The sequence below is a fragment of the Manis javanica genome, chromosome 1 (assembly GCF_040802235.1).
Source record: "Manis javanica isolate MJ-LG chromosome 1, MJ_LKY, whole genome shotgun sequence".
Classification (NCBI taxonomy): Eukaryota; Metazoa; Chordata; class Mammalia; order Pholidota; family Manidae; genus Manis; species Manis javanica.
The window spans coordinates 123,866,152-123,891,115 of NC_133156.1; the positions used below are offsets into that span (position 1 = coordinate 123,866,152).

The 24,964-nt window shown below is 42.4% G+C and overlaps 1 protein-coding gene across 1 annotated transcript; it reads right to left on the reverse strand.

Moving 5' to 3' along the window:
* Positions 1-376: 376 nt before the first annotated feature.
* On the reverse strand, positions 377-23,518 carry TTC23L (tetratricopeptide repeat domain 23 like). Its single transcript, XM_073214170.1, has 7 exons — positions 23,434-23,518; positions 23,260-23,348; positions 22,335-22,458; positions 13,533-13,689; positions 12,034-12,159; positions 2,553-2,733; positions 377-720 (listed from the first exon to the last, which is right to left on the reverse strand). The coding sequence occupies exons 1-7, from the start codon at positions 23,516-23,518 to the stop codon at positions 604-606; spliced, it is 879 nt and encodes a 292-aa protein (XP_073070271.1). The 3' UTR covers positions 377-603.
* Positions 23,519-24,964: the final 1,446 nt, after the last annotated feature.

Genomic DNA, 24,964 nt, shown 5'->3' on the forward strand with positions numbered 1-24,964 from the left:
TTCATCTGGTCAAGCCAGCTGAGCAGAGGACACTGTCGTCTCCCACCACTTCTTCTGTCTCCCCCAGTGTTACCCATTTTCAAAACGATGACCATCTTGAGAAAGGACTACTGTTAAAGAATGAATTTGTCATTTAGCTTTCCTCTAGAACCTGCAGGACATTCCTTTTGAGCATAGGTCACATTCTCTCTTGTAAGTCAGAGGAAAAGAGACAAAGAAGTTGAGAATGGAAGAAGAAAACGGGAGGAACCAATGATTTTTCTTTTATAACTGGATTTCCTCATTAACTGGCATACCACAGGTCACATTCATAGCATATATGATCTCAACTCTTTATGCAGGTAAATACTGCTGTGATTCTAAGGGAATAAAAGAAATAGAAGTCAGACGGTCTTATTAGTTTTGATGTTCCAACTAATTTAGGGAGATATTATTGTGCCTAAATTCATGGGTAAATGATTTTGTACAAAATGGGCACCCAGTCTAATCTTCCCACAGGCAAAAACAGCTAATTATAATTTATGCATACTGATAGATAGACCATTTGCCAATGTGCTTCCCTCCTATGACTGGGAAATGATGATAACTTCAAGGGCATCTCTTCTACCTACCCCTGTGTTGGGTCTTTCCAGACATGGCATAAGCCTTGGCTACTAGCGCACTAGCCTCTGCAGTTTGGGGGCTGACTTCAGTGAACACAGAAACACAGATACAATGGAACTGGAACAGAGAAAATCATGACAATGTAAATACCCAAATGACAGGGTTTCACTTTGGATCTTCCTAGCTGTGAGTCTTGAGCAAGTAATTTCATCTTCACATATAAAGGAATATATACTTCCCATTGATTAGGACTGGGGAAGGATAAAATGAGATAATGCATGCGAAGAACTGGACACAGTAACCATCACATGGTAAATTCTCAAAAAATGTTAGCTATGATTTTTTTATTAGGTTTCACAGCAAAAATAAAGCCCTAACTTTAGCTCACCCTCTCAAAGGTTCAGTATCAAAGGAAGGCTAGTAGAGTTAAGCATGGATCCTAGACCATATTACCTGGATTCCCATCCCAGATCAGCTACTTACTGTGACATAAGGCAAGTTACTAAGTTCTTCAATGTAAAACAGGGATGACAAAAATAGTATTTGTCACAAACAGTTGGTGTTAAGATTTAATGAATTAAAACATATAACTCTTTAGAATACCACTTGGAATGTAATAAGCACTAGAGAAGTGTAGATTTTATCATGATTATTTGTATAACAGGAAAGGAGAAAGAGGAGAGAAAAAGAGCTGGCCTACACCCACCAGCAAGAACAGAACCACTTGTGTTTCATATTTCACAGGCCAAATACTGTGAAATGTTCAAGGAGTTCCCAAGATTATCAGACAACACTTTGGAGCTAAGACACAGTGAAGAGGTTGTTATGAGTACAGGCTCTGGGAGTCAAATTTTCTGAGTTCAAATCCCTGCTCTACCACTTGTTAGCTACACAACTTCAGCTGAATTAGTTATAATTGTTTGTGCTTCAATTTCCTTACCCCTAAAATGAGAAAAAATAATAATGGTGTCTACTTTGTAGGGTTACTGTATGGATTAAATAAATTAGTGCATCTCAAGTGCACATAATAAAAGCATTCCATAAATGTTTACCATTATTTTTTGTTGTTTTGGGGAAACATTGTTTTATACATTCCAATCTCACCACTGCTTTAAGAAAGTCTTGGGCACAAAAACCAGACTGGTTTTCTCTGTAAGCAGTGGATTCCCTACCCTCAGAGCATCATTCTTTAACATTTCTCCATCCATTGTGTGATGTTAATAACCTGGATTGTGGGATTATTTGCAGTGCCTTTTATTCAGTAACAGATTGCTTTCACATACACTGTTGGACTTCACTGTATCTTTTCTATGCTATAGGAAATCTGATATTTTGATCCACTTTCAGCTATGGGATCTGATGCCACAAACAGGGTTTTCACGTCAAAGAAAGAAGGTGAATTTAACTAGCAGTACCAAGGGACGTTTCAAGTATATGATATATGAAAGTGCCCTACACTGTTTTCATTGTCATAGTCTCAACATTCCTTCCTATGTTTTGTTTTGCTTTCCCTGTGCATTTGTTAAATTAGTTACTTCCAAGTGAAACATCCTTTTGTTAGTTTAACCTTAGACTTGGAAAAACAACCAGCTAAACTAGCTTAGATGGCAAATGACAGCATTACACCAAAATATGATTCATCACTTAAAAAGCCCTTTGTATTTGCTAAGGACTTAAGTGTGGTTGCCCCTAAGGGATTTTTCCCTGGAGTAGACTCAATCGGCTGCCTCTTCCTAGAACTGACAGAGATGGTGGGGGGTCTGGGAGGGGACATGCTGTCTCACATCAGGTCATGAAGCAGATACACCTACCTGGAGTCAGTGTTCTCTGCCCATTTAAGATTAAGAAAGGGCTCTTGTGTGGTCGTGAGGGAAATCAATACCACACCTTGTTCTGAGAAGCCCAAGCTTCCCTGGCCACCCAGCTGAGGCTCCCACCACCCCACTAACCTGCTTCAAGTGCTGGATGGCCTGGTCATGGTTCCTCCTCAGCTGTTCAATTTGAGCAATTTCCTCATACAGACTGACCAGATCTGATGACCTATCACCCTTAGTGGCCACAACACTACCAATTGCCTTTTCAAAGTATGCCAGAGCCACCAGGTTCAACCTGCGGATGGCCAAGGAGGCTCTACAATAAAAGGGGCAAACATGTAAAGCCATAGGAAGGCCACTTACTTTGCAGACATAAAAGGAACTGATTGTGAGAGCTAAACAATTGGGCCTTGATAGGCCAATCATCTAAGTGGTTCTCTCAAAATTCAGTCTTGCTGTAAACAAACTCCTATTAAAGTGCAATTTATGCATTAGATTCCATTACCATTCATCAAACCTACTAATATATCATGCTATAGTCTGATTTTATAAAAAACACAAATGGAAAAAATGGCTTCCAGCAAGTCACAGGATGGGATAATTCACCCATAAGCACATGACTTTCTAAAATTAAAATAAAATTTTATTACCTCTCGCTCCCTGTTTCAGGCCAAAGCAAAGTTTTTCCTTTGTTTGATTGATTTAGTAAAGTTTATTTCTCCTCAGTTAAAAATGAGAGAGGATAGAGATTCTCAAGATGGCGGCGTGAGTAGGGTGGCGGAAATCTCCTCCCAAAACCATATATATTTTGAAAATACAGCAAATGCAACTATTACTAAAAGAGTGACAAGAAGATACAGTACAGAAGCCAGGCTACGTCTGCAAGAATCTAACATCTTACAGCAAAGGGTAAGATAAAAAGCTGTGACCCAGAGGGACCCGAGCACTACCCGGACCCCAGCTCACTGGCAGGAGGAAAAGAATCAGAGTGGGGAGGGAGTGGAAGTGCAGGACTGCTAAGTAACCAGCCCTAGTAATCCACCCCAGGAGCAAAGACACACATTGCATGGTGCACTGGATATTAAAGCAGCACAAAGACAATATCTGAGATTAAGATTGTGAACAGGTTCCCACAGCCGGCTGCCCTGGGACAAAAGAAAAGCAGGCACTTTAAAAGTCTTAAAGGGACAAGGGTTTAAATCATCCTGGCACACTCATCCCAGCAGGCTGGGAACTTTAAGAAACTTCAGGCGCCCCAACCCCCTGGGTGGCAACACAGCTCCACACCATCTCATGGCGATAAGCAGCCTGCTGTTCATTCCCCCGCACTGGCACTGCAAGCAAACTGGCTGACTGCTATTGCTGTGGAACAGCTGGGGTGCAGCCCCACCTACAGCAACCCGCAACTTAACACCGAGGTTTCTCCCTGCGTGCGGCTAACAGACCCAGACCTAGAGGCTGCTGCCTGCACGTGGTTGACCAGCAGAGAGAGCAGAGACCGGTGCAGAGTCCGGGAAGCATGAAGAGGCTCTGTTATCATGGCAAACATGTGCCACTGGCCTGCAACCCTTGTCAGTGCCCTAGGCTATCCTGAGGGCTGCCCCGCCCATGGTAGCTCAGGGGCTTAACCCAGAGGCTGCTCCCTTCACACAGTTGACTGTCACAAACAGAGGAGATGGGCATGGAGAACAGGAGGCAACAAAGGGGCTTTGCTATTGTGACAGAACAAGCGCTGCTGGCCTGTGACCCCTGCCATTGCCCTAGGCTATCTCCTAGGCTTCCCCACCCATGGCAGCTTAGAGGATTAACTGAGAGGCTGCTCCCCGTGTATGGTTAACTGGCACAGACAGCAGAGAAAGCCAAGGCGACCGGCAAGCAGGAAGGGACTTTGTTCTCCCAGCTGACACACATGCCACTAGCTGGCAAACACTTCTATTGCCTCGGAAAGGCAGAAGAACCTTGTTCAGTCCAAAATCCCTCAAACACCAGAGAGAGGGCTTTGTGAGACTGAAATCACTAATCTTCCTGAAAAAGAAATCAAAATAAAAGTCATAAGCATGCTGATGCAGCTACAGAGAAATATTCAAGAGCTATTGGATGAATTCAGGAGGGAGATAACAGAAATGAAACACACAATGGAAGGATTAAAGAACAGACTGGATGAGGTAGAAAAGACTGTTAATGGAACAGAAATCAGAGAACAGAAATACAGAGAGGCTGAAGCAGAGAGACATAAAAGGATCTCTAGGAAGGAAAGAATATTAAGAGAACTGTGTGACCAATCCAAATGGAACAATATTTGCATTATAGGGGTACCAAAGAATAAGAGAGAGGAAAAGGGATAGAGAGTGTCTTTGAAGAAATAATTGCTGAAAACTTTCCCAATCTGGGGAAGTAAATAGTCTCTCAGACCATAGAAGTCCACAGATCTCCCAACATGAGAGACACAAAGCGGACAACACCAAGACATATAATAATTAAAATGGCAAAGATCAAAGACAAGGACAGAGTATTAAAAGGAGCCAGAGAGAGAAAAAAGATCACCTACAAAGGAAAACCCATCAGGCTGTCATTGGACTTCTCAGCAGAATCTTTGCAGGCCAGAAGGGAATGGCATGATATATTCAATGCAGTGAAGTGGGAGGGCCTTGAACCAAGAATACTGTATCTAGCAAGATTAACATTTAAATTTGAAGGAGGGATTAAACAATTCCCACACAAGCAGAAGTTGAGGGAGTTTTTCTCCAGCAAACCATCTCTACAGTGTATCTTAAAGGGACTGCTCTAGATGAAAGTATGCCTGGGGCTAAATAGCTGTCACCAGAGAAAATAAAACCACAGCAAAGAAAGTAGACTAACCAAATACTAACTAAATGCAAAATAAAATCAGCTATCCACAAAATCAGCCAAGGGAAACACAAAGAGTACAGAATAAAACACCTAACATATAAAGAGTAGAGGAGGAAGAAAAAGAAGGGACAGAAATAAAGAATCATCAGACTGTGTTTATAATAGCATAATAAGTGAGTTAAGTTAGATGGTTAGATAGTAAAGAAGCTGCCCTTGAACCTTTGGTAACCACGAATCCAAAACCTGCAATGGCAATAAGTACCTATCTATCAATAATTACCCAAAATGTAAATGGACTGAGTGCACCAATCAAAAGACACAGAGTAATAGAATGGATAAAAAAGCAAGACCTATCTATATGCTGATTACAGGAGACTTACTTCAAAACCAAAGACATCCATAGACTAAAAGTGAAGGGATGGAAAAAGATATTTAATGCAAACAATAGGGAGAAAAAAGCAGGTGTTCCAGTACTTGTATCAGACAAAATAGACTTCAAAACAAAGTAATAAGAGACAAAGAAGGACATTACATAATGATAAAGGGGTCAGTCCAACAACAGGATATAACCATTATAAATATCTATGCACCCAACACAGGAGCACCTACAGATGTGAAACAAATATTAACAGAATTAAAGGAGGAAATAGAATGCAATGTATTCATTTTAGGAGCCTTCAACACACCACTCACTTCAAAGGACAGATCAACCAGACAGCAAATAAGTAAGGAAACAGAGCAACTGAACAACACATTAGAACAGATGGACCTAATAGACATCTACAGAACTCTACATCCAAAAGCAACAGGATACACATTCTTCCAGAATAGAGCACGTACTAGGCCACAAAAAGAGCCTCAGTAAATTAAAAAACATTGAAATTGTACCAACCAACTTCTCAGATCACAAAGGTATAAAACTAGAAATAAATTGTACAAAGAAAACAAAAAGGCTCACAAACACATGGAGGCTTAACAGGCTCCTAAATAATCAATGGATCAATAACCAAACAAAAACAGAGATCAAGCAATAATGGAGACAAATGAAAACAACAGCACAATGCCCCAACTTCTGTGGGATGCAGCAAAGGCAGCTCTAAGAGGAAAGTATATAGCAATCCAGGCCTATTTAAAGAAGAAAGAACCATCCCAAATGAACAGTCTAAATTCACAATTATTAAAACTGGAAAAAGAAGAACAAATGAGGCCAAAAGTCATCAGAAGGAGGGATATAGTAAAGGATCAGAGAAGAAATAAAATAAATTGAGAAGAACCTAACAATAGAAAAAATTAATGAAACCAAGAGCTGGTTCTCTGAGAAAATAAACAAAAATAGATAAACCCCTAGCCAGACTTATTAAGAAAAAAAGAGAATCTACACACATAAACAGAATCAAAAATGAGAAAAGAAAAATCACAACAGACACCACGTAAATATAAAGAATGATTAGGGAATACTATGAAAATCTATATGCTAACAAACTGGATAACCTAGAAGAAATGGAGAACTTTCTAGAAAAATACAACCTTCCAAAACTGACCAAGGAAGAAACAGAAAATCTAAACAGACCAATTACCAGCAATGAAATTGAAAGAGAAATAAAAAAACTACCCAAGAACAAAACCCTGGTCCAGATGGATTCACCACTGAATTTTATCAGACATTTAGAGAAGACATAATACCCATTCTCCTTAAAGTTTTACAAAAAATAGAAGAGGAGGGAATACTTCCAAACTCATTCTATGAAACCAGCATCACTCTAATACCAAAATAAGGAAAAGACCCCACCAAAAAAGAAAACTATAGACCAATACCCTAATGAACATAGATGCAAAAATATTCAATAAAATATTAGCAAACTGAATTCAAAAACACTCAAGAGGATCATACATCAAAATCAAATGGGATTCATTCCAGGGATGTAAGGATGAGCAACATTTGAAAATCCATCAACATCATCCACCACATCAACAAAAAGAAGGACAAAAACCACATGATCATCTCCATTGAATGCTGAAAAAGCATTCAACAAAATTCAACATCCATTCATGATAAAAACTCTCAACAAAATGGGTATAGAGGGCAAGTACCTCAATATAATGAAGGCCATATACAACAAACCCACAGCCAACATCATGCTTAACAGCGAGAAGCTGAAAGCTTTTCACCTAAGATCGGGAACAAGGCAGGGATGCCCACTCTCACCACTTGTATTCAACATAGTACTGGAGGTCCTAGCCATGGCAATCTGACAACACAAATAAATAAAAGGCATCCAGATTGATAAGGAAGTCAAACCGTCAGTTTGCAGATGACATGATATTGTACATAGAAAACCCTAAAGAATCCACTCCAAAACTATTAAAATATCTGAATTCAGCAAAGTTGCAGGATACAAAATTAATACACAAAAAAATCTGTTGCATTCCTATACACTAACAATGAACTAGCAGAAAGAGAAATCAGGAAGACAATTCCATTCACAATTGCATCAAAAAGAATAAAATACCTAGGAATAAACCTAACCAAGGAAGTAGAAGACCTATACCTGAAAACTACAAGACACTCTTAAAAGAAATTAAAGAGGACACTAATAAATGGAAATTTATCCCATGCTCTTTGCTAGAAAGAATGAATATTGTCAAAATGACCATCCTGCCTAAAGTATTCTACAGATTCAATGCAATCCCTAGGAAAATACCAACAGCATTCTTCAATGAACTGGAACAAATAGTTCTAAAATTCATATGGAACCACAAAAGACCCTGAATTTCCAAAGCAATCCTGAGAAGGAAGAATAAAGCAGGGGGGTTCTCACTTCCCACTTTCAAGCTCTACTACAAAGCCACCGTAATCAAGACAATTTGGTACTGGCACAAGAACAGACCCATAGACCAGTGGAACAGAACAGAGAGTCCAGATATTAACCTAAGCATATAATCTCAATTAATATATAATAAAGGAGCCATGGATATACAATGGGGAAATGACAGCCTCTTCAACAGCTGGTGTTGGCAAAACTGGACAGCTACATGTAAGAGAATGAAACTGGATTATTGTCTAACCCCATACACAAAAGTAAACTCGAAATGGATCAAAGGTCTGAATGTAAGTCATGAAACCATAAAACTCTTAGAAGAAAACAAAGGCAAAACTCTCTTGAATATAAACATGAACAACTTCTTCATGAACATATCTCCTTGGGCAAGGGAAACAAAAGCAAAAATGAACAAGTGGGACTATATCAAACTATAAAGCTTCTTTACAGCAAAGTATACCATCAGTAGAACAAAAAGGCATCCTACAGTATGGGAGAATATATTCATAAATGACATATCCGATAAGGGGTTAACATTCAAAATATACAAAGAGTTGAGACACCTCAACAAACAAAGAGCAAATAATTCAATTAAAAATAGGCATAGGATCTTCTCCAAAGAAGAAATTCAGATGGTCAACAGGCACATAAGATGCTCCACATGGCTGATCATCAGAGAAATGCAAATTGAAACCACAATAAGATATCACCTCACACTAGTTAGGATGGCCACCATCCAAAACACAAACAACAACAAATGTTGGTGAGGATGTGGAGATAGGGGAACCCTTCTACACTGCTGGTGGGAATGTAAATTAGTTCAACCTTTGTGGAAAGCAGTATGGAGGTTCCTCAAAAAACTAAAAATAGAAATACCACTTGACCCAGGAATTCCACTCCTAGGAATTTACCCTAAGAATGCAGCTACCCAGTTTGGAGAAGACATATGCAGCCCTATGTTTATTGCACACTATTTACAATAGCCAAGATATAGAAGCAACCTAAGTGTCCATCAGTAGATGAATGGATAAAGAAGATGTGGTACATATACACGATGGAATATTATTCAGCCATAAGAAGAAAACAAATCCTACCATTTGTGAGAACATGGATGGAGCTAGAGGGCATTATGCTCAGTGAAATAAGCCAGGCAGAGAAAGACAAGTTTCAAATGATTTCACTCATCTGTGGAGTATAAGAACAAAGAAAAAACTGAATGAACAGGGCAGTGGCGGACTCACAGAACCCAAGAATGGACTGGCAGTTGCCAAGGGGAGGAGGAATGGGGAGAATGTGTGGGAAGGGAGGGATAAGGGGAGAAAGGGACATTACGATCAGCACACATAATGTGGTGGTGGGGCACAGAGAAGGCAGTACAACACAGAGAAGACAAGTAGTGATTCTATGGCATCTTGCTGTGCTGATGGACAGTGACTGTGGTGGGGTGTGTGGTAGGGACTTGATAGTGGGGGGAATCTAGTGGCCGCAGTGTTGCTCATGTGATTGTATATTAATGTTACTGAAATTTAAAAAAGTAAAAAAAAAAAACGAGAGAGGATAGAGAAAATGTAAATATGCACCTGCCCCTAAAGGGAGTGGTTAAATAAAGTACAGGACATCGTACAAAAATACTTCAGACACCAGAAACCATGGTATCTTTGTAGACTAACCTCTATGGGGATAAGTTTAAAATGTGCCAAGTTCAAACATAAGTTATAAAACTGTACTTAAAATGTGATCCTGACACACACGCACACATATAAAATGTATATAATACACACATACATATATACTGTGTGTGTGTGTGTATAGACATATTTAAAGTCTGTGTGGATAGATAACTAAACTAAAATGTTCACAGCATTTATGTTTGGGTGGTGATATTACAATGACTTTTATTTTTTCCTTCATATCTGTATGTATTTTCAAAGTTTCTAAAATAAAATAGGGAATATGCTTTTTTAAAATGAGAATAAAATAGTCTTTCATTAAGGTTTATCTTTCTTTCTAGACACAGCAAGACAGAAAGAGAAGAACATGGGTAGCTTGAAGCTGGCTTCCATAGTTATTAGCTTTATAAACAAATTCCAGGAGCCTGTGGTTCCTTCCAAGTAAAAGAAGGTTAAGAATACCTAAATTCCAAGGTTGTGAAGATTAGATTAAAAATTCTATGTAAAATCACCTAATATATAATAGATGCACAATCAGCATTACTTCCCCCTCATCTCTTGCCCCCATCTTTGTATTCCCAAATTGTATTAAAATATATATATTTATATATAAAATTATTTTATATAAGGCTTTCTGTAATAGTTACAATTTATTTTAAATTGTAAAGTTTATCCTTCCTCTAAAGATTAGGATAAACAATCAATTAAGAACACTGCCAAGTTATCTCGTAATTCTTTACAAAAGAGGTTTTGGTTCTATCAGACCACTATTTCCCGTCACCATAAGAGCTAAAGTTACAGAATAATGCCTCTCATCGAGAGCTTGTAAGAAGATATTAGCCAACTTGTCTGGCCTGAGCAATCTTGCCTTATTTTCTGCACATTTAAAATGGGAAAAGGGATTTGCCCTTGCTAGATATTTGGTCAATATCAAACATAACTCACTGTGGTATACAAACTGAGTTATGGATTGAGATGACCCAGTTCCACTGCTGGCTCTTCTACCTATTAGTTCTGTCCCCTTGAATTACTTAATCTTTCTGTGCTTTAATTTTCTTATCTGTAAAATGAAAATAAAAACACCTACACCTCATAGGCTTGTGGTAGACAACTGAATGAAATAAACTATGTAAAGCATTTCAACAGTATCTAGGATGTAGTTACACTTAAATATGCCAACACTTAGAACAGTGCATACAAAAAATAGGCACTGAGTAAGTAGAGTGGAATCGATGACTGAAATGTGCACTAGAATTTATTCTGAAAAGGGAACAAGGCCATCTTTCACATAAGGCACGTAAGAACCTTAGCCATTGTCTCACGTGACAGCAGGAGACATGCACGTGACATCACGTGACATGCAGGAGACTAATTTATGACCTTGTAGACTTAAGTCAATAGTTTGATTTAGCTCCAGACATTTGAACATCTCCACCCCCATTTCCCATTTGACTTCTAGATTCACGGTTGTTTAGAGGAGGCAGGCCTGACTCACATTTGTCATTTACTTACCATTCAGTCAATACCCTACCACGCCAAAGCTTACAGCTTTGGAAACAGTTTGCTTTCAAGGATGTGAAGATATTTGAAAACTCTAGGGAACAGTAAACCGCTTATTATTCTTTTTTTTCTTCTAATAATCTGATGGACTACTCTCATATCTAAGTATTCTGATTTTCAGAGGATCCCTAACTCAACTGCAAGACAGTTAAGTCTTGTTCTGGCTTGAACAAATTCCATGAACTTTTCTTTATGGAACAGAACTCTTAAAAATGCACATGCCATGCTCAGCTTTCATGGGCCTCCAATAAAGTGTCTTTAGTGTTCTTTCCTCATCTTTTAGGGTGTCATACTTAATGATAAAAGTAGGTAGCAATTCAGAAAAAAAAAATGTCATTTTAGAATGAGTGAGAGGCAGTATGTAAGGAACTAAGAGTCTATGAGTTCATACCACAGATCCAACACAGAAAGCTTGTCACCTTGGACAGTTTAACCTCAGCTTCAGTCTCCTTGCCCTCGCTCTAACAAGATAACACTGCACCAGTTACCTAAAGGTGACTGTGAGGGCTTAAATGAGGCACTGCACATAGAGCTTAGACCATGGTGGACATAATTGCTAAGTAGGAGACTCTTTTATTTTCACTTGAGTCTCTGTTTTTTTTTTGTTTTTTTTTTTGCTCTGAATATGTTTCTCCCCTTACATAAAGAGAGCACAGAACAGTTACATTATGTCCGGTCATTCATAAAAACCCACGCTGATCTAAGCTCAGATCTTACCTGGCCAAAGCAATCGCTAGGTCTTTCTGGGAGACTTGTAACCTATGAACATCTCCCTTATACAGTTCTTTCCATTCTTTCATGTTTCTCTCTGGCTCTTGCAGGTTGAAATAAGCCTCTCTGCCAGTGAAAGAGTCAAGGAAAAAGCCAGGTGCACAAAATTCCCCTCTGCCCAGAGACAGCCATTGATAAGCAAACAAGAGGGCCCCTTGGGAAAATCAGACAGTATTTGAAAATGGGCACTTCACTGCATTCTTCATTATCCATGCATACATGCTTCAATAAGGAAAAATTCTTTGGAAAAGGAACAGGGCCTTAAGTTTCTTGTGGTGGTTGTCTGAATCCAGGGCTAGGGTGGGTGGTGAACATTAGGAGGAGTGAATGGGAAACTATAAATCATACTAGATTTCCTTTCAGGGCATCTACTGCATGACAACAGTTACTCATTTTTCCCAAGTTGGTTCCCATGAATGGTAAAGGAGAGGAACTAAAACCCTGCTGAAAGGGACTTTCTGAGTCATTTGGAAAGTCCAAGCAAAGCAGGTTTTTGGCAAGAGGCAAATAACAGGAAAGAAAAACCCCTCAATTCCCAAGTATCCTATTTCCCACATTTTCAATACCCTCTGCTAAAGGCATAACAGAGGAAAACCACCTGTCAGATTTTGCAAGTTGAGCATCAGGACCAAAAAACTAGAAGATGGATGTATAGAGATCCGGGACCCTGGGCTCATAGAGGCCTCACCCTTATTCACCAACATGAAATACCCTTAAAGCTTTGAAGTGGAGATGGTACTAAAGGCTGTCAAAACCACAAGCTTTTTGGGGAGAGGCATATATAACAGTTCCCCTCTGGGGATGTGGAAAACCATTTCTTTTGTCTATTTTGCTTGGCCTCCAGCTTCATGGGCAGTATTCTCAACAGCATTTCAGAAACACTAAAATGATCAAGAGACCATTAAATCAGAGGTTCTGGCTGCATGTTACAATCACCTGGGGGCTTTTACAAATCTCAATGAACAGATGCATCCTAGACCTACTAAATTAAAACCGCTGGGGCGGGGCAGGGTGGCGGGACCCACCCAGCAGTAATTCTTAGAGCTCCCCAGAGGAGTACAATGGGCAGCCTAGTTTGACAAACAGTGCTTTCATTCTCCCATTTGCCCTCTTCCTACACTACCACCATCACTATTAGCCATGTCCTCATTGTTCATACTGGGTGCTCAATGAAGAGCAAGACTAACTCTGAAAACTTTCAATTGGCTAGAGGATGTGTTCCCAGTGAAGTCTCTCCCATGGCTCAACTCAGAGCTTATATGACTAGACCCAGGAGGAACTTCATACCTTTCTAGATGGAGATGATAGACTTGTACGGGGCCTGGATGTTGGAATAGAGGTACAAGGCCATGGTTCCATCTCCCACCCTCCTTGGGGATACAGCCCATCTGGCATGTGTGGCCCCTGGTCCTGATCAGCAGGCCCTGCTGGGAAGGCAAGGATATTGGTTCTGCAGGAGCCAGGCCACCCCTAGAGTGTAGTAGAGCATAACCAGAGCTTCCAGGATCTTTTTTTTTTCCTTGTCTGAGGTCATGTTTTCCTTCCAGGTTAGCAGTGTGTTCTTGGCAGACTCAGCATGTTTCTTGGCCTGAGCTGGGAGGCCTGGGGAAGTTTGAGAGTGGGTGGCAAGAAGAAAAACATTAAAAAGATATGTTTCAGTCAGACTTTCCTGGGAGGGGAGGGGTGGGCAGTGTGGTGGTTGTGTGGTCTATAGTATTGATTCCCTTAATAACTGGTACTACCTAAGAATTATCTGGAAAGCTTGTAAAGAATATAGGTCTGGCCTTACCCCAGATCTACTAAATTGGAATCTCTAGAGGAATGGAGTCCAGGAATCTCTATTTTGAATTACCTCCACAAGGCTTCTTATGCAGCCATCCCGGCATTAGCATGTGAACCTCTCTTTGGAAATCACTGACAGAGGCAGGAGTGGAAGCTGAGCATCCTATTCCCAATTCTGCCATAAATGCCATCTGACCTTTTCAACCCACAAAGCTTCTCTATCCTCCAAATGTAGAATGACAACAATAATTACAGAGGCTGTCCCTTTACTGAACACATTTTTGAAGAGTAGGTACATAATGATAGCTGATGGAGAAGAATGAGGAGGGGGTTTCCACTTGCAGTAAACAGCCTGAGGCCATGAAGAGAATAAGCGTGTGTGTGTGTGTGTGTGTGTGTGTGTGTGTGTGTGCGCGCGCGTACACATGCACAACGGTGGGGCAGGGCTGGGAGCGTGTAAGAATGTCAGAAGCAGTGAGAACCAGTCTGACTGAAGGGGAGGCTTAAATGTAAAGACATGCAAGGTCTGAGCTGGATAGGTAAAATGGAATCTTGGATGACAAGATGAGGAAGTTGGATTTGATCGGTTAGATAAGAATCTTTGTAGGTCTTCAGGAAGGAGGCAGCAATAGAAAACTCTGCCAAGGATATCAGACCAATACAAAAGAGTAGGAAACTAAGAGCTGTTTTATCAAATAGGTTGTTTTCCATAACCAGGTGGGCCCTTGGGAGTGTATCAATAAGGAGTGCAGCAACCAAATTTAGATGCCTCCCTAGGTCTTTAGGAAGGAGAAACGTGCAACTTGATGAGCTATTGAAAACCACACATACTGAATCTGCACAACACTCCTGCTGGGCTGGTGACTGGGAAACAAATGAGAAGTTGCTCTAAAGTCTTGCAAGTCTGCACACCCTCCCCAGAAGTGCCCATGCTGTTCGGGAAATCCACAGGAGGAATATTTTTCTACTAAGCTCAGCAGCAAATTAATTATATAGCTCCTTGTCTCCACTTTATCGTGCCCCACACTGTAGTCCTTCTGATGAAGAGGCTGAGCTGGTGAACAGTGGGGCTTAAGCAAACCGAACTAGGATCTTGCCAGCCCCAAAGGAAGAAAAATCACTCCTTTACCCTTTCCAAAATCCATACTGGTCTCCAAAGTGGGGTGCATGTACCCCTATGTGCATGCTAGATGCCATAAAGGTGTGGGGAAAAAAAACAAAACTTACCTGCTATTTTAAAATGGTTTCTTTTTGTTTTCTATTTTTATGAATATTTGTAATAGTATGTAATATATTAATACATTTACGTAATTTATCACAAGTACACATATATGGAGAGTGCTTGCTCAACTTTTTTTTAGTGATAAGGGAGCTAATTCTCTAGGAACCACTGCTCTAGACAAATGTTTTTCAATCTTTTCATGTATGAAAGAACTCCTTTTCTGTTTTAAAAAAATCTCACTTTGTGATATTTTCACAGCATTTCCTCAGAAAATTCATAATGACAAAAACTACTATGAACCAGTATCAGTAATGCTTTGAAATAAATGTGCTTTTTATTAATTTCAAGAGCAGCCTCTTTATGTAAAAATAACACTGTATATATGCATATGTATGTATCTCTCTATGGAGGATGCTCACAGATTTGTAATCTCATTCCTGAACTTCACGCCCCACCCCCAATTCCATTGTCTATCCAAGACCAAGGCATTTTCCTTTACCTGCCCTCCTGAGCCAAGGGCACCACCCTCTCCCTGTACCAACAGAGCAGCAGTTAAAGAGGTAAATATCAGGGGGGCAGCCAGCCTTGCTTCTGGAGCTTGACATTCAGAAATGACAAAGAAATACTGATGAACTGGAAATGGGTGCAGGTATTGTCCACCCAGCTTATCATTTTGCTTTAATCTGGAATGCGATCCCACCACTGACATCTGTTACCTGACTCAGGCCAGAGCATCTGCTCAGTGCCACCCGGTCCTTGGAGGTCACTGCTGTCACATTTGGTCATCTGTATTTAAGAAGTTAATGTGGCACAGCGATTAGACAGCTAATAAACTAATGACTTAATCTATCTTTGCCAGTTTATTCACCCATACGATGATAATGACAATACCTTCTACCTTGTAGGTGTTGTTGCAAGGGTTAATTAATTCATGCAAAAGGATTAAACAGTGCCTGGCAATAGGAATGAAACAAGTTTGAATAAATATTAGTTATTATTACTCCTACTACTACTGTATCACCATGACAACCACTACCCCAGGGTCCATTCCTCTGAAGCAATTGGTTATATTTGTCCTTACGTGGACATCTTCCATAGAGCTGCTGACAGCACCCCCACACCAGGCCACCCTCTCAAATGCAAGCACTTCAGCTAGGTGCTAGGCTTTCTGCAGGCCAGACCACCTGGTTTTACCATTCCCTGCTGTTCCTGTACCAGATTTTTTTACCAACTAGACAGAGAAGATAGGGTTCATGACATATGCTTCCTTTTCTCTATTTTGCAGCACTTCAAACAGAGCCCCAGCTACCTGGAAGTGTCCCAGTAATAACAGGCTGACTAATTTTTTGCTCTATTAATAACAAGCAAAATCTCAGGAAACTGCTTGCCCATGTTACTGTACTCTCCCTCCTTAACACCTGAAAACAGTTCGCCACTTGGTGACAAATCAGCCCGCTGTTCCCTGCCCACCCTGTCCCAGCCGCTGAAGCATAGGCTCATTAGGATGATCACCAGACCAGCTGGCCAGAGCTCTGCTTCTGGCGTCCATTACTCCAGTTCACCAGCCAGCAGCCTGTTCTACTCTCTGCTCTGCAAAGGCCTCATGTTCCCTCCTGTTATTAATTTCTGAATCCCATTCCATCAATCGCTCCATATTTTAAAACCTCCAAACTCTAACTGGCTCCTTCCTCACAGCCTAAAACCTTCCTGGGTCTCCTTCTCCTATAAAAGTATCTTCACATGACTTCTGTGCCTTCGCTGCTTACTCGTTTTCCCTTTCTGTTCAATATGTACTAAGCAACTGACATTACCTAGTCTACTGGCCCCTGTTCCTTCCCCTCATCTCCAGGATCTGGCTTCTGCTCCAATCATCCTGCAGAAGCTGTTCTCGAGGCCCCCAGAGACCTCCTACTAAGTACGCCCAGTCAGTTTCTCAGGCTCTGTCTCGGCAGCCTCAGCCCCCTTCATGGTTGCTTAGTGCCTTCTCCTCTGGGCTCCCAGGACACTGCCCAACTCAGCTCTCCTTCAGAAACCTTCTCTAATTGATTTTTTGCTAGCTCTTTAACAGGATCCTTATTACCTTCCATGAATGTGTCCATTCTCCGAGGGTCTGTCTTACAGTGTCTTCCTTTTCTTTTACCCCTCTCAGAAGTTTTATCAATTCCCGTAACTTCATTTTTGGCTTCCAGGCTTATATATTTCCATTTCCCCTCTTCAGTTCTGGTCTTAAATATTCCTTCTCACTTATGATTCTCCTTCTCTCCTCCCAAGTTCTAGTCCCAAATTTCTAGCAACAAGTAAAAATATACTAGTGGATTTCTCTATTGCAATTTAAGATCAGTGGACCACAAACCAGACCCGCCATCCCCTCCCAGTTCACAACCTCCCCTGACCTACTTATCTCTGAAGATAGCACTTATGGACCTAACACGTCAGGGCCATCTTTGCACCTCACTGTTTCTTAGCTCTGAATCAAACACCATGTCCTGCCGATTCTTCCTGCACTGTCTTTTTAATATATTTTTTTAAATTGGTAATACATTTCCATGGTTCAAAAGCTAAAATTTCATGACAAAATAAATGCTGAGAGGTCTCACTGTCAAGCCTGCTCTCTTTCTGCAAGCACCGCTAGGTAACTTCTTTGTCTCTGTGTGCATATCATTCACTGTTTCTTTATGCAACTGTAAACATACATTCTCTCTCCCTCCTTACACAAAACAGGGTATATTATAAACAGCATCCTCTTTGCCTAAAGATGAATCCCAAGTGCTTTTTCCCTAGTAGGATACAGAGCTTCCTCGTGCTTTTTTAAAAACTCCTTATATCCCATTGTGTGTATTAGTCTTCTGGTGATGGGTATACTGGTTATTTCCAATCTTTTACTACCATAAACAATGCTGCAAAGAATAATCGTATCCATATGTTATAACTGTATTTAGGAATAAGTCCCAGAAGTGGGATTTCTGGTTAAAAAATAAATGTATCCATTCTTCATAGACTCTTAAATCCTTAGCTTCTCATTCATGCCATAGCTTTACACACCTACATGACTGAGATAGCTTCCATTCTACCTGTCATTGCCAGATTAACCTTTCCAAAAGTACACTTTACTTTATTCATTCCCCTGCTGGAAAATCCCCAGGAGTCCTTCTCGCCTACCAAATAAATTACAAATTCCTTAGCCTGTATTTAAAACCCACTGGTCTGCCAAATGTAACTTCCTTTCCAGGTCTGCCTTACCAGTCCTAACCTCAGCTCAACAGGGCTGCCGACTGCTTTCTAGACACACACCACACCTTCCTACCTAAACACCTTTGCCAAACCTTGTTTTTCATCAGGAATGCCCACCACTTCTTCTACCTACTCATTTTTAAGGGCCTTCTTGAATTAAATCTCCCCCTGAACCTACCACTTACCACCTCAGCCAGAAATGATCTCACCCAACTTGCCCAAAGCCCTGTTTATATCAGTTCCATGGCACTGCCTCCTGCTCCTGGCACCTCCTGTCTCACTGACGTCTATTCATAGCTCACCTGCCACATACCGGTATGTGGTCTTTGAGGGCAAAGACTGAGCCTACTGTATCTTATATTTCCCAAAGTGTTCTTCATGATATTTCCCACTAAATACTCACTGGATGTTTATTGACAGAAATCAGCCTTTTGACTTGACCCCCAATCCCCAGTGCTGGAAACAGCTCACCGGAAAAATGAGACAAGCAGGTCTGAGGGCTATAAATAACATGCAGTGAGGCATGAACACACAGGCATACATCCCAGCTACACAGAGGACTGACTCATAAAGTCTGTCTATCTTAAAGCAGTTGCAGGATTAATGACAACAAAACTAAGTGGAGCTCAGCAAGCACTTCATCCCTCTTGAAGGTCTGTGATATTTTTTCAAAGCTTTAGTTGTTTTATCCCATGAGCCACAGACTTTAAAAGAAGTTAAAGTGAAGAGACTGCTAAGGACTATAACTGAAATACGAGGCTATTCTCAAGGAAAGACCATGATCATATTCTGAAAAAAACTCTAGGTTCGACTTCAGAAAGTCTGGGTTCAAGGCTGGGCACATTTTATTATGTGGGCACCTCACCTAATCATGAAGTGCTTTTCCCTATCTTAGACAAAACAAAAAAAACACCTTCTTTTACAGGAAAACTTTTTCCCCTCCAACATAGTACCTCAAATGTGCTTCTCCATTCATGCAGCAAAAACAATGTGAATTAGGGAATAAAGGGTGGTGTTCCCACCATCTTTTGTGATATGACCTGTTTACTTATCTTAACTCAGATTGGAACCTAACTGGAAAACTGAAACTCGGTCTGTGACTGTTCACTGGACGGGTCGATGTCAGAACGTGAGGGCCAACTTCCTTCCACAGACCTGCCGTTGTAATCTCTCCAAACAAAAGGGGGCAGCCTCCTTGGGCTCAAACGTTCCCCTCGAGCACTTCTGGAACCTTCCTTTCCAGCTCAAGCTGCCATCACCTCAAGCATGAATTTCAGCACGAGTCTCCCAGGTAGTCCCCTGAATTTGGGATCTCCCAGGGCCCAAGGAGTGTACCTGTTGGTGATCTCCACATATCATCTGAAACTGTGGAAACCCTTTCTTCCCCCTTGGCTTCCAGGACACAGCCCCTCCCGGTTCTTTGATTTCCTTTGCTGGGTCCACTTCCACTACCCGTTCCTAATGCTCTCATCCTCCAGTCTTCTGTCCTTGGCCCTCTTTCCCTCTCCTTCTACGTATGTTTTCTGATCAAGCTCACTCACTCCTCAACTTGCACCTATTTGCTAATCCCTCTCCCCAAATGACATCTTTCCTGCACTCTAGACCCACTTTTCAGGCGCCTTCCGAACATGTCGCAGGGGTGTTCCAAGGTGCTTCACACTGGCCATGACACAGCCTGTGGGAAACCAAACTCCGCAGCTTCGTGCTCCTTCGCCCATCAGTGTGCTCTTCCTCCTCAGTTCTCTGTTTCAGCTCATTGTCCACATCATGCCCTGTTCCACTTCAGCTCTTCCCTCAGCTTCTCACCCCATATGTATTGCCCACAGAATGTCACCAATGCCAAACATTATTTCCTCTGCATTCCGACTGCCATCACCAATGACTTCATTGACTTTGGGCAGGATAATTGCTTAACCGGTCTTTACCTCCACTTACCTCCACTTTCTCTACCAGTCTAACCCATCCTCCAGAATTTCTCATTTCACAGCATAAGCTTGACTATGTCACCACCTCCCTTAAAACATTTTATTAACACCCAAACTCCTTATACCTGGGCCCAAATGACTTTGCCGTCCCACTACAAGGCATGACCTGTCTGTCCTAGGTGTCCTGCGCTATCTGAACCTCCTGTCTGGAGAAAACCTACACTGTGTGGGGAGTCTCATGCAGAATGTCCTCCTCTCACCTTTCAATCCACAGACAGCATGCAGGGAGGCCCATCATCGCACTACTACTCCCCTCAAAATCTACTTGGTAAACTAGTACACATTCTTCAAAGACAGGGCAGATGTCACCTCTCTGCAGCCTTCCCTGACTAACCTCCTCGCCCAGTAGCAGAACCACTGATCTGCCTCATCTGTGTCACCAGAATTTTGTTCCTGCCTCTATTATGGGGCCTAGCGTAGACCCCTGTGTGCCCCCAGAGGGCAGGGGCCACTCGGAGTCATTTATGTATCGCTGGTGCCTCACACAGTGCCGTCAGACTTATAACAGAAGCTCTTTAAGTGCTGAAGTGGGGAATTGTTAAATTTGGCTCTTATCATGAAGGCAACAAGTTTATGAAGCAATCATCCTGACTGAAACGGAGAAATTCTAAATGAGGGACAACATTTCCCCATTACAGTAAGATTTTGTCTTGTGAGGGCCTTCTGGACGTCCCTTAAATCACACACACAGCTGCCTGCTTTGCCAGTAAGTGAGGACTCCCTCTTCTCCTTAGCCATGTTGGCCTTCTCTCAGAACACAATAGATGTGTTCTTAAGGCCTGGGGAAGGCCTCACTGTGACCTCAGTGACTCACAGCATCACGGTCCCCGCTGTCAACTGCTCACGGTCTTGCCCCATCAACAGCCAATGAATCTGAAGTTTTATGAAAAATGTGGGCTCAATAGGGCCCAAGGAGCCTAAGGAGGAGCACATGTTCTAGGGTTAACAACTGAGAAGTGAATTCAATTTTAACTTTTTCAAAAGCTCTGATTTCTGGTTATCTAGGCGCATTATGGTTCAGGATATTGATTCCCTTCCCCAACAGCCCTCAAATATTTTAAGTCCTTAAATCACTTAAGTTGTACTTTAAGTCAGGCCCCACCTCAGGACTCAGGTCCAAGGGGTACTTGAAAAAGCCCTAGGCCAGTAACTTAGTTCTATGGAGCAGTAACATGGCTGATCCATACTGTGCACCAGGGACTATGCTAAGTCAGTGAGACCCAGTCCCTGCCCTCAGGGAGCTTCTGTTTCAGAGGCAGAGACATTTAAACAAGGCACAGAAGAAGGCAGTAAAATGAGTTCCATGGTAGAAGTGTACACAGTCCATGTAAAGGGACACAGCTGGCCAAGGGGCAGAGGGCCTTGAGTTGGCCAAGTCTTTGGTTCCAGAAATGTGTTCTTTCCTCAATCGGTCTGTCAACAAATGTTTATTGAGCTTCTACTGCAAAGTCCCTGCCCTCATGGAACTTACATTTGGATTTGTTTCAGAAAATGGATTCCTATCTTTTTCTGTACCACAGTACCTTACAGAAGCACCATTTCTCTAGAAGGAAGGCTCTTTCTTTCCCTCAGCCAGGAACCCGGCTGCTGTCTTTGGAATTCAAGTCCTGTTATTTGGTCTGCCTCCCAGATACCGAGTGTGCATACCTGCTTGTCCTCCCGCTACTGACCTGTGGTTGGTACATCAGATTCTGTCCTTTGCCCACTGTGCCTCAGTGTCCTTACCTGTAAACCAAGGGTAACAATAGTATTTCCCTCTAAGGAAGAGTATGGGGATTAAAGGAGACTAGCTTGGCATATACCCAGTACTCAGTAAATTAACTATCATCATTATCACTACTATCTTTATTTCTAAGATCCCTGCCACACTGCCTGCTTATCCATGGACTTTCCCTCCTCTTGACAAGGTGTGAGATGGGTTCAGAAAGGGCCCCTCCAGTCATCCCCACCCCAATCATGGTTGTGTGTGGGCTCAGATCAGCCCTTCCAGGCTGCCCTGCCCAGGCCCAGCTGGGAAAACCAAGCACCTCTTAGTGTCAGGTAGCCATAAGCCAGGCTGGTCAAAGCCTGTGCACACTTACAATGTTTTTCTCCAAAAATAATCTGCGAAAGGGTCACACAGCGAATCTGCCCCTTGTTTGCTTGGATGTTCTGTAGAGAGCAAATTAAGTCATTGTGCTTTTTGCAAATGAGGGAAAGCTCCAGCCCCTGCACTTATCACTGTTAGGGCTGAATTCACCTGACCTCCTCTTCTCTCTCCTTCCCACCCCACGTCCTCCTTGACATCCTGCTGGCTCCACCTTGTTCCTAAGTCCTGAAACTAAGCTCCTCTCTTGGCTGCTGTCAGTATCTAGGCCAAGCCATCCTTGCCTTTGACCCAGCTGACCACAACAGCCCCTTGAAACTGCTTCCACTCTTGCCCTCATGGTCTGCTTTCTACATCACAGCCAGAGTGACTTCATTTAACCTCTTACTGTGAAAAACTTAAACAATATACGAAAGTAGCCTGAGAACAACTCAGCTTCATCACAGCCAATCATGTTTCATACCTATGCTCCTCATCCACCCACTCTGCCTCTACATTACTTCAAAGTAAATCAAAGATATTAAATCAATTCATATTTCATAAATATCTCCAAAAGATATCAACTTAGAAATATAACCTCAAAATCAATATCTTACCAAAATATTGACAAGAATTCTTTAATATCAAATACGTAGTCTAATAAATCTCAAAACTCCTCAACTATGTTCTATGAGACTCCACTTGGCCCTGAATTATAACACCAAACTCCTGCCTCTCTCCCAAGTACAAATCGCTTTTTTCTCCGCAGTTGTTTCGCCTTAACTTCGTAAACCCTGACGCCATATCCCGAGCACTGGGACCCAGTCACAGAGACTGTTCCCCGAAAAGCAGGACACGGGCTGCAAGGGAGGCCTTGGGTAGCCTACCTGGCGGAGGGCACAGGAGCCACTCCCCGGAACTAGCCTTCCCGGCCCCTCGGCGGGGCTGCTCGACTTCCTCAGGCGGCGTCTGCGTCCTGGCCACCGCGGATCTCATTCAGAGGGCCGCAAGGGTGCCCTGCAGAAGCGAGGCGCACGGCCAGGTTTGCCTAGCTCACCAGCCGCCGTGTTCCGGCTCAGGGCACAAAGTGGTTGCCATGGGAACGGAACGCTGCGCGAGGCCCGGAGGGCCCGCGCCTGTAGTCATGGCGACGCGATGCCGGGCTGCTCCGGCCAGCAGCAGCTTCCAACGCACCGTAGGCTTTCGGACTCAGAGGGCGGGACAAAGCGACCTCAGGCTTGTCCCTAAACTTCCTTCTGCGGCGGCTGAAACTTCCAGTTTCTCTCAAAAGGTCTTTACCTCTCGAAGATGAAGACGCAGGAAGAGGAGATAAGTGCAGAGACGCAAAAGAACTCTGGGCTCCAGGACCCAGCTACGACCCAGCGATTTAAAGCTGCGACCTCCCCGGCTGTAGTCAGCGACCCTCCGCGCCCCGCGCGCCCCTCGGCACACCCTGCACCCCCGCCATTCCCTGGGCTTTCCGGCTCTCCGGACCCGGACCCGAGAGGAAAGGCTCAGACAGCCCTATGGGCGGTGCTGACACCGTCTGTGTTGCCTTTCCTGTAAGATTTGAACCGTCCTTGCTTAAAGTGAGCAGTTTAAGAAGTGGGCCGTTTCTTAGAGTGAGTAGCTTAAGAACTGTTGCGCTAATTAATGGTTAGCAGTTGAGAGCGTATCTTCGAGGGAAGAGGGCACGTTTGGCAGACCCCACGTAGCTCTAGGTTACGCAGCCGTGAATTCTTGCACCACCCCCTTTTCGGTGGCCTGAAATGCACATAGTGGCTACAGTATGACAGGTGTAGAGGCAGCTGTGGCCGATACCGGAAGAACAACAGCGATTGGGCGTGAGGGTGTTGTCATGAACCGTACAGTGAACTGGGGCCCATGACAAGTCAAGCTGGGAGTGATACGTTCCTCGTGATTTCAAAGAAGAACAGGTTTGGTAGAGAAAGAAAATATTTCCTAAGAATTTCAAAGGTGATGTTCACATTTGGTGTTTGTTCTGTCCAGTTCTAAGGTTGAAGTTTAATTTCTATTGATCCAAGGCTGCCAAGATAGCCTTTTTGGTGTTAGATTGGAGAAGCAATTCAAGTGAGTTTGCTTAAATATCTCTTAAGTAAAACTTGGATGGCCTATTAGCTTAAGGTTTAAATGTGTACCCTCAGACTCTTGAGCTAAAATTTTAGAAAGCTCCATCCCCCTTTATTCTCATCTAAAAGAATTCCCAACACGGAGCAATGATCAAGCAATGAACTCAGCTTCAAGATGTCAAAGTTCTGATTTTGACTCTGTGTAGCCTGGGGCAAGCAAGTCACAACGAAAGAGTCCAGTTCTCTTGTCTGAGAGGATTTGTACATGAGCATTTGTACCACTTGCTTTCTTAAAAACCCTTCCAGAATTCTGTGAGTCACAGATTTTTGACATGCACAGGGATAAAAAGGAAGAACTAGTTTCCTGTTCTTTACCCTTAAGTTGAAAGTGTTAATGTTCTGTGGCTCTAGGACATGGCTGTGAGGTTGCTACTAAGTACATTAAATGTAACTTCTCTTTACTGAACCGCTGGCTTTGCCAATCACTGTAAAGGGAAGTTCA

What these genes read in the sequence shown, in the direction of transcription:
- TTC23L (XM_073214170.1), bottom strand. Translation starts at nt 23,518, where the DNA reads ATGACTACAGGCGCGGGCCCTCCGGGCCTCGCGCAGCGTTCCGTTCCC. An exon ending in GCCTGGCTCCTGCAGAACCA is followed by an intron (nt 12,160 to 13,532) that starts ATATCCTTGCCT and finishes TGACTCTTTCAC; the next exon opens with TGGCAGAGAGGCTTATTTCA. An exon ending in CTAGCGATTGCTTTGGCCAG is followed by an intron (nt 2,734 to 12,033) that starts GTAAGATCTGAG and finishes CTTTTATTGTAG; the next exon opens with AGCCTCCTTGGCCATCCGCA.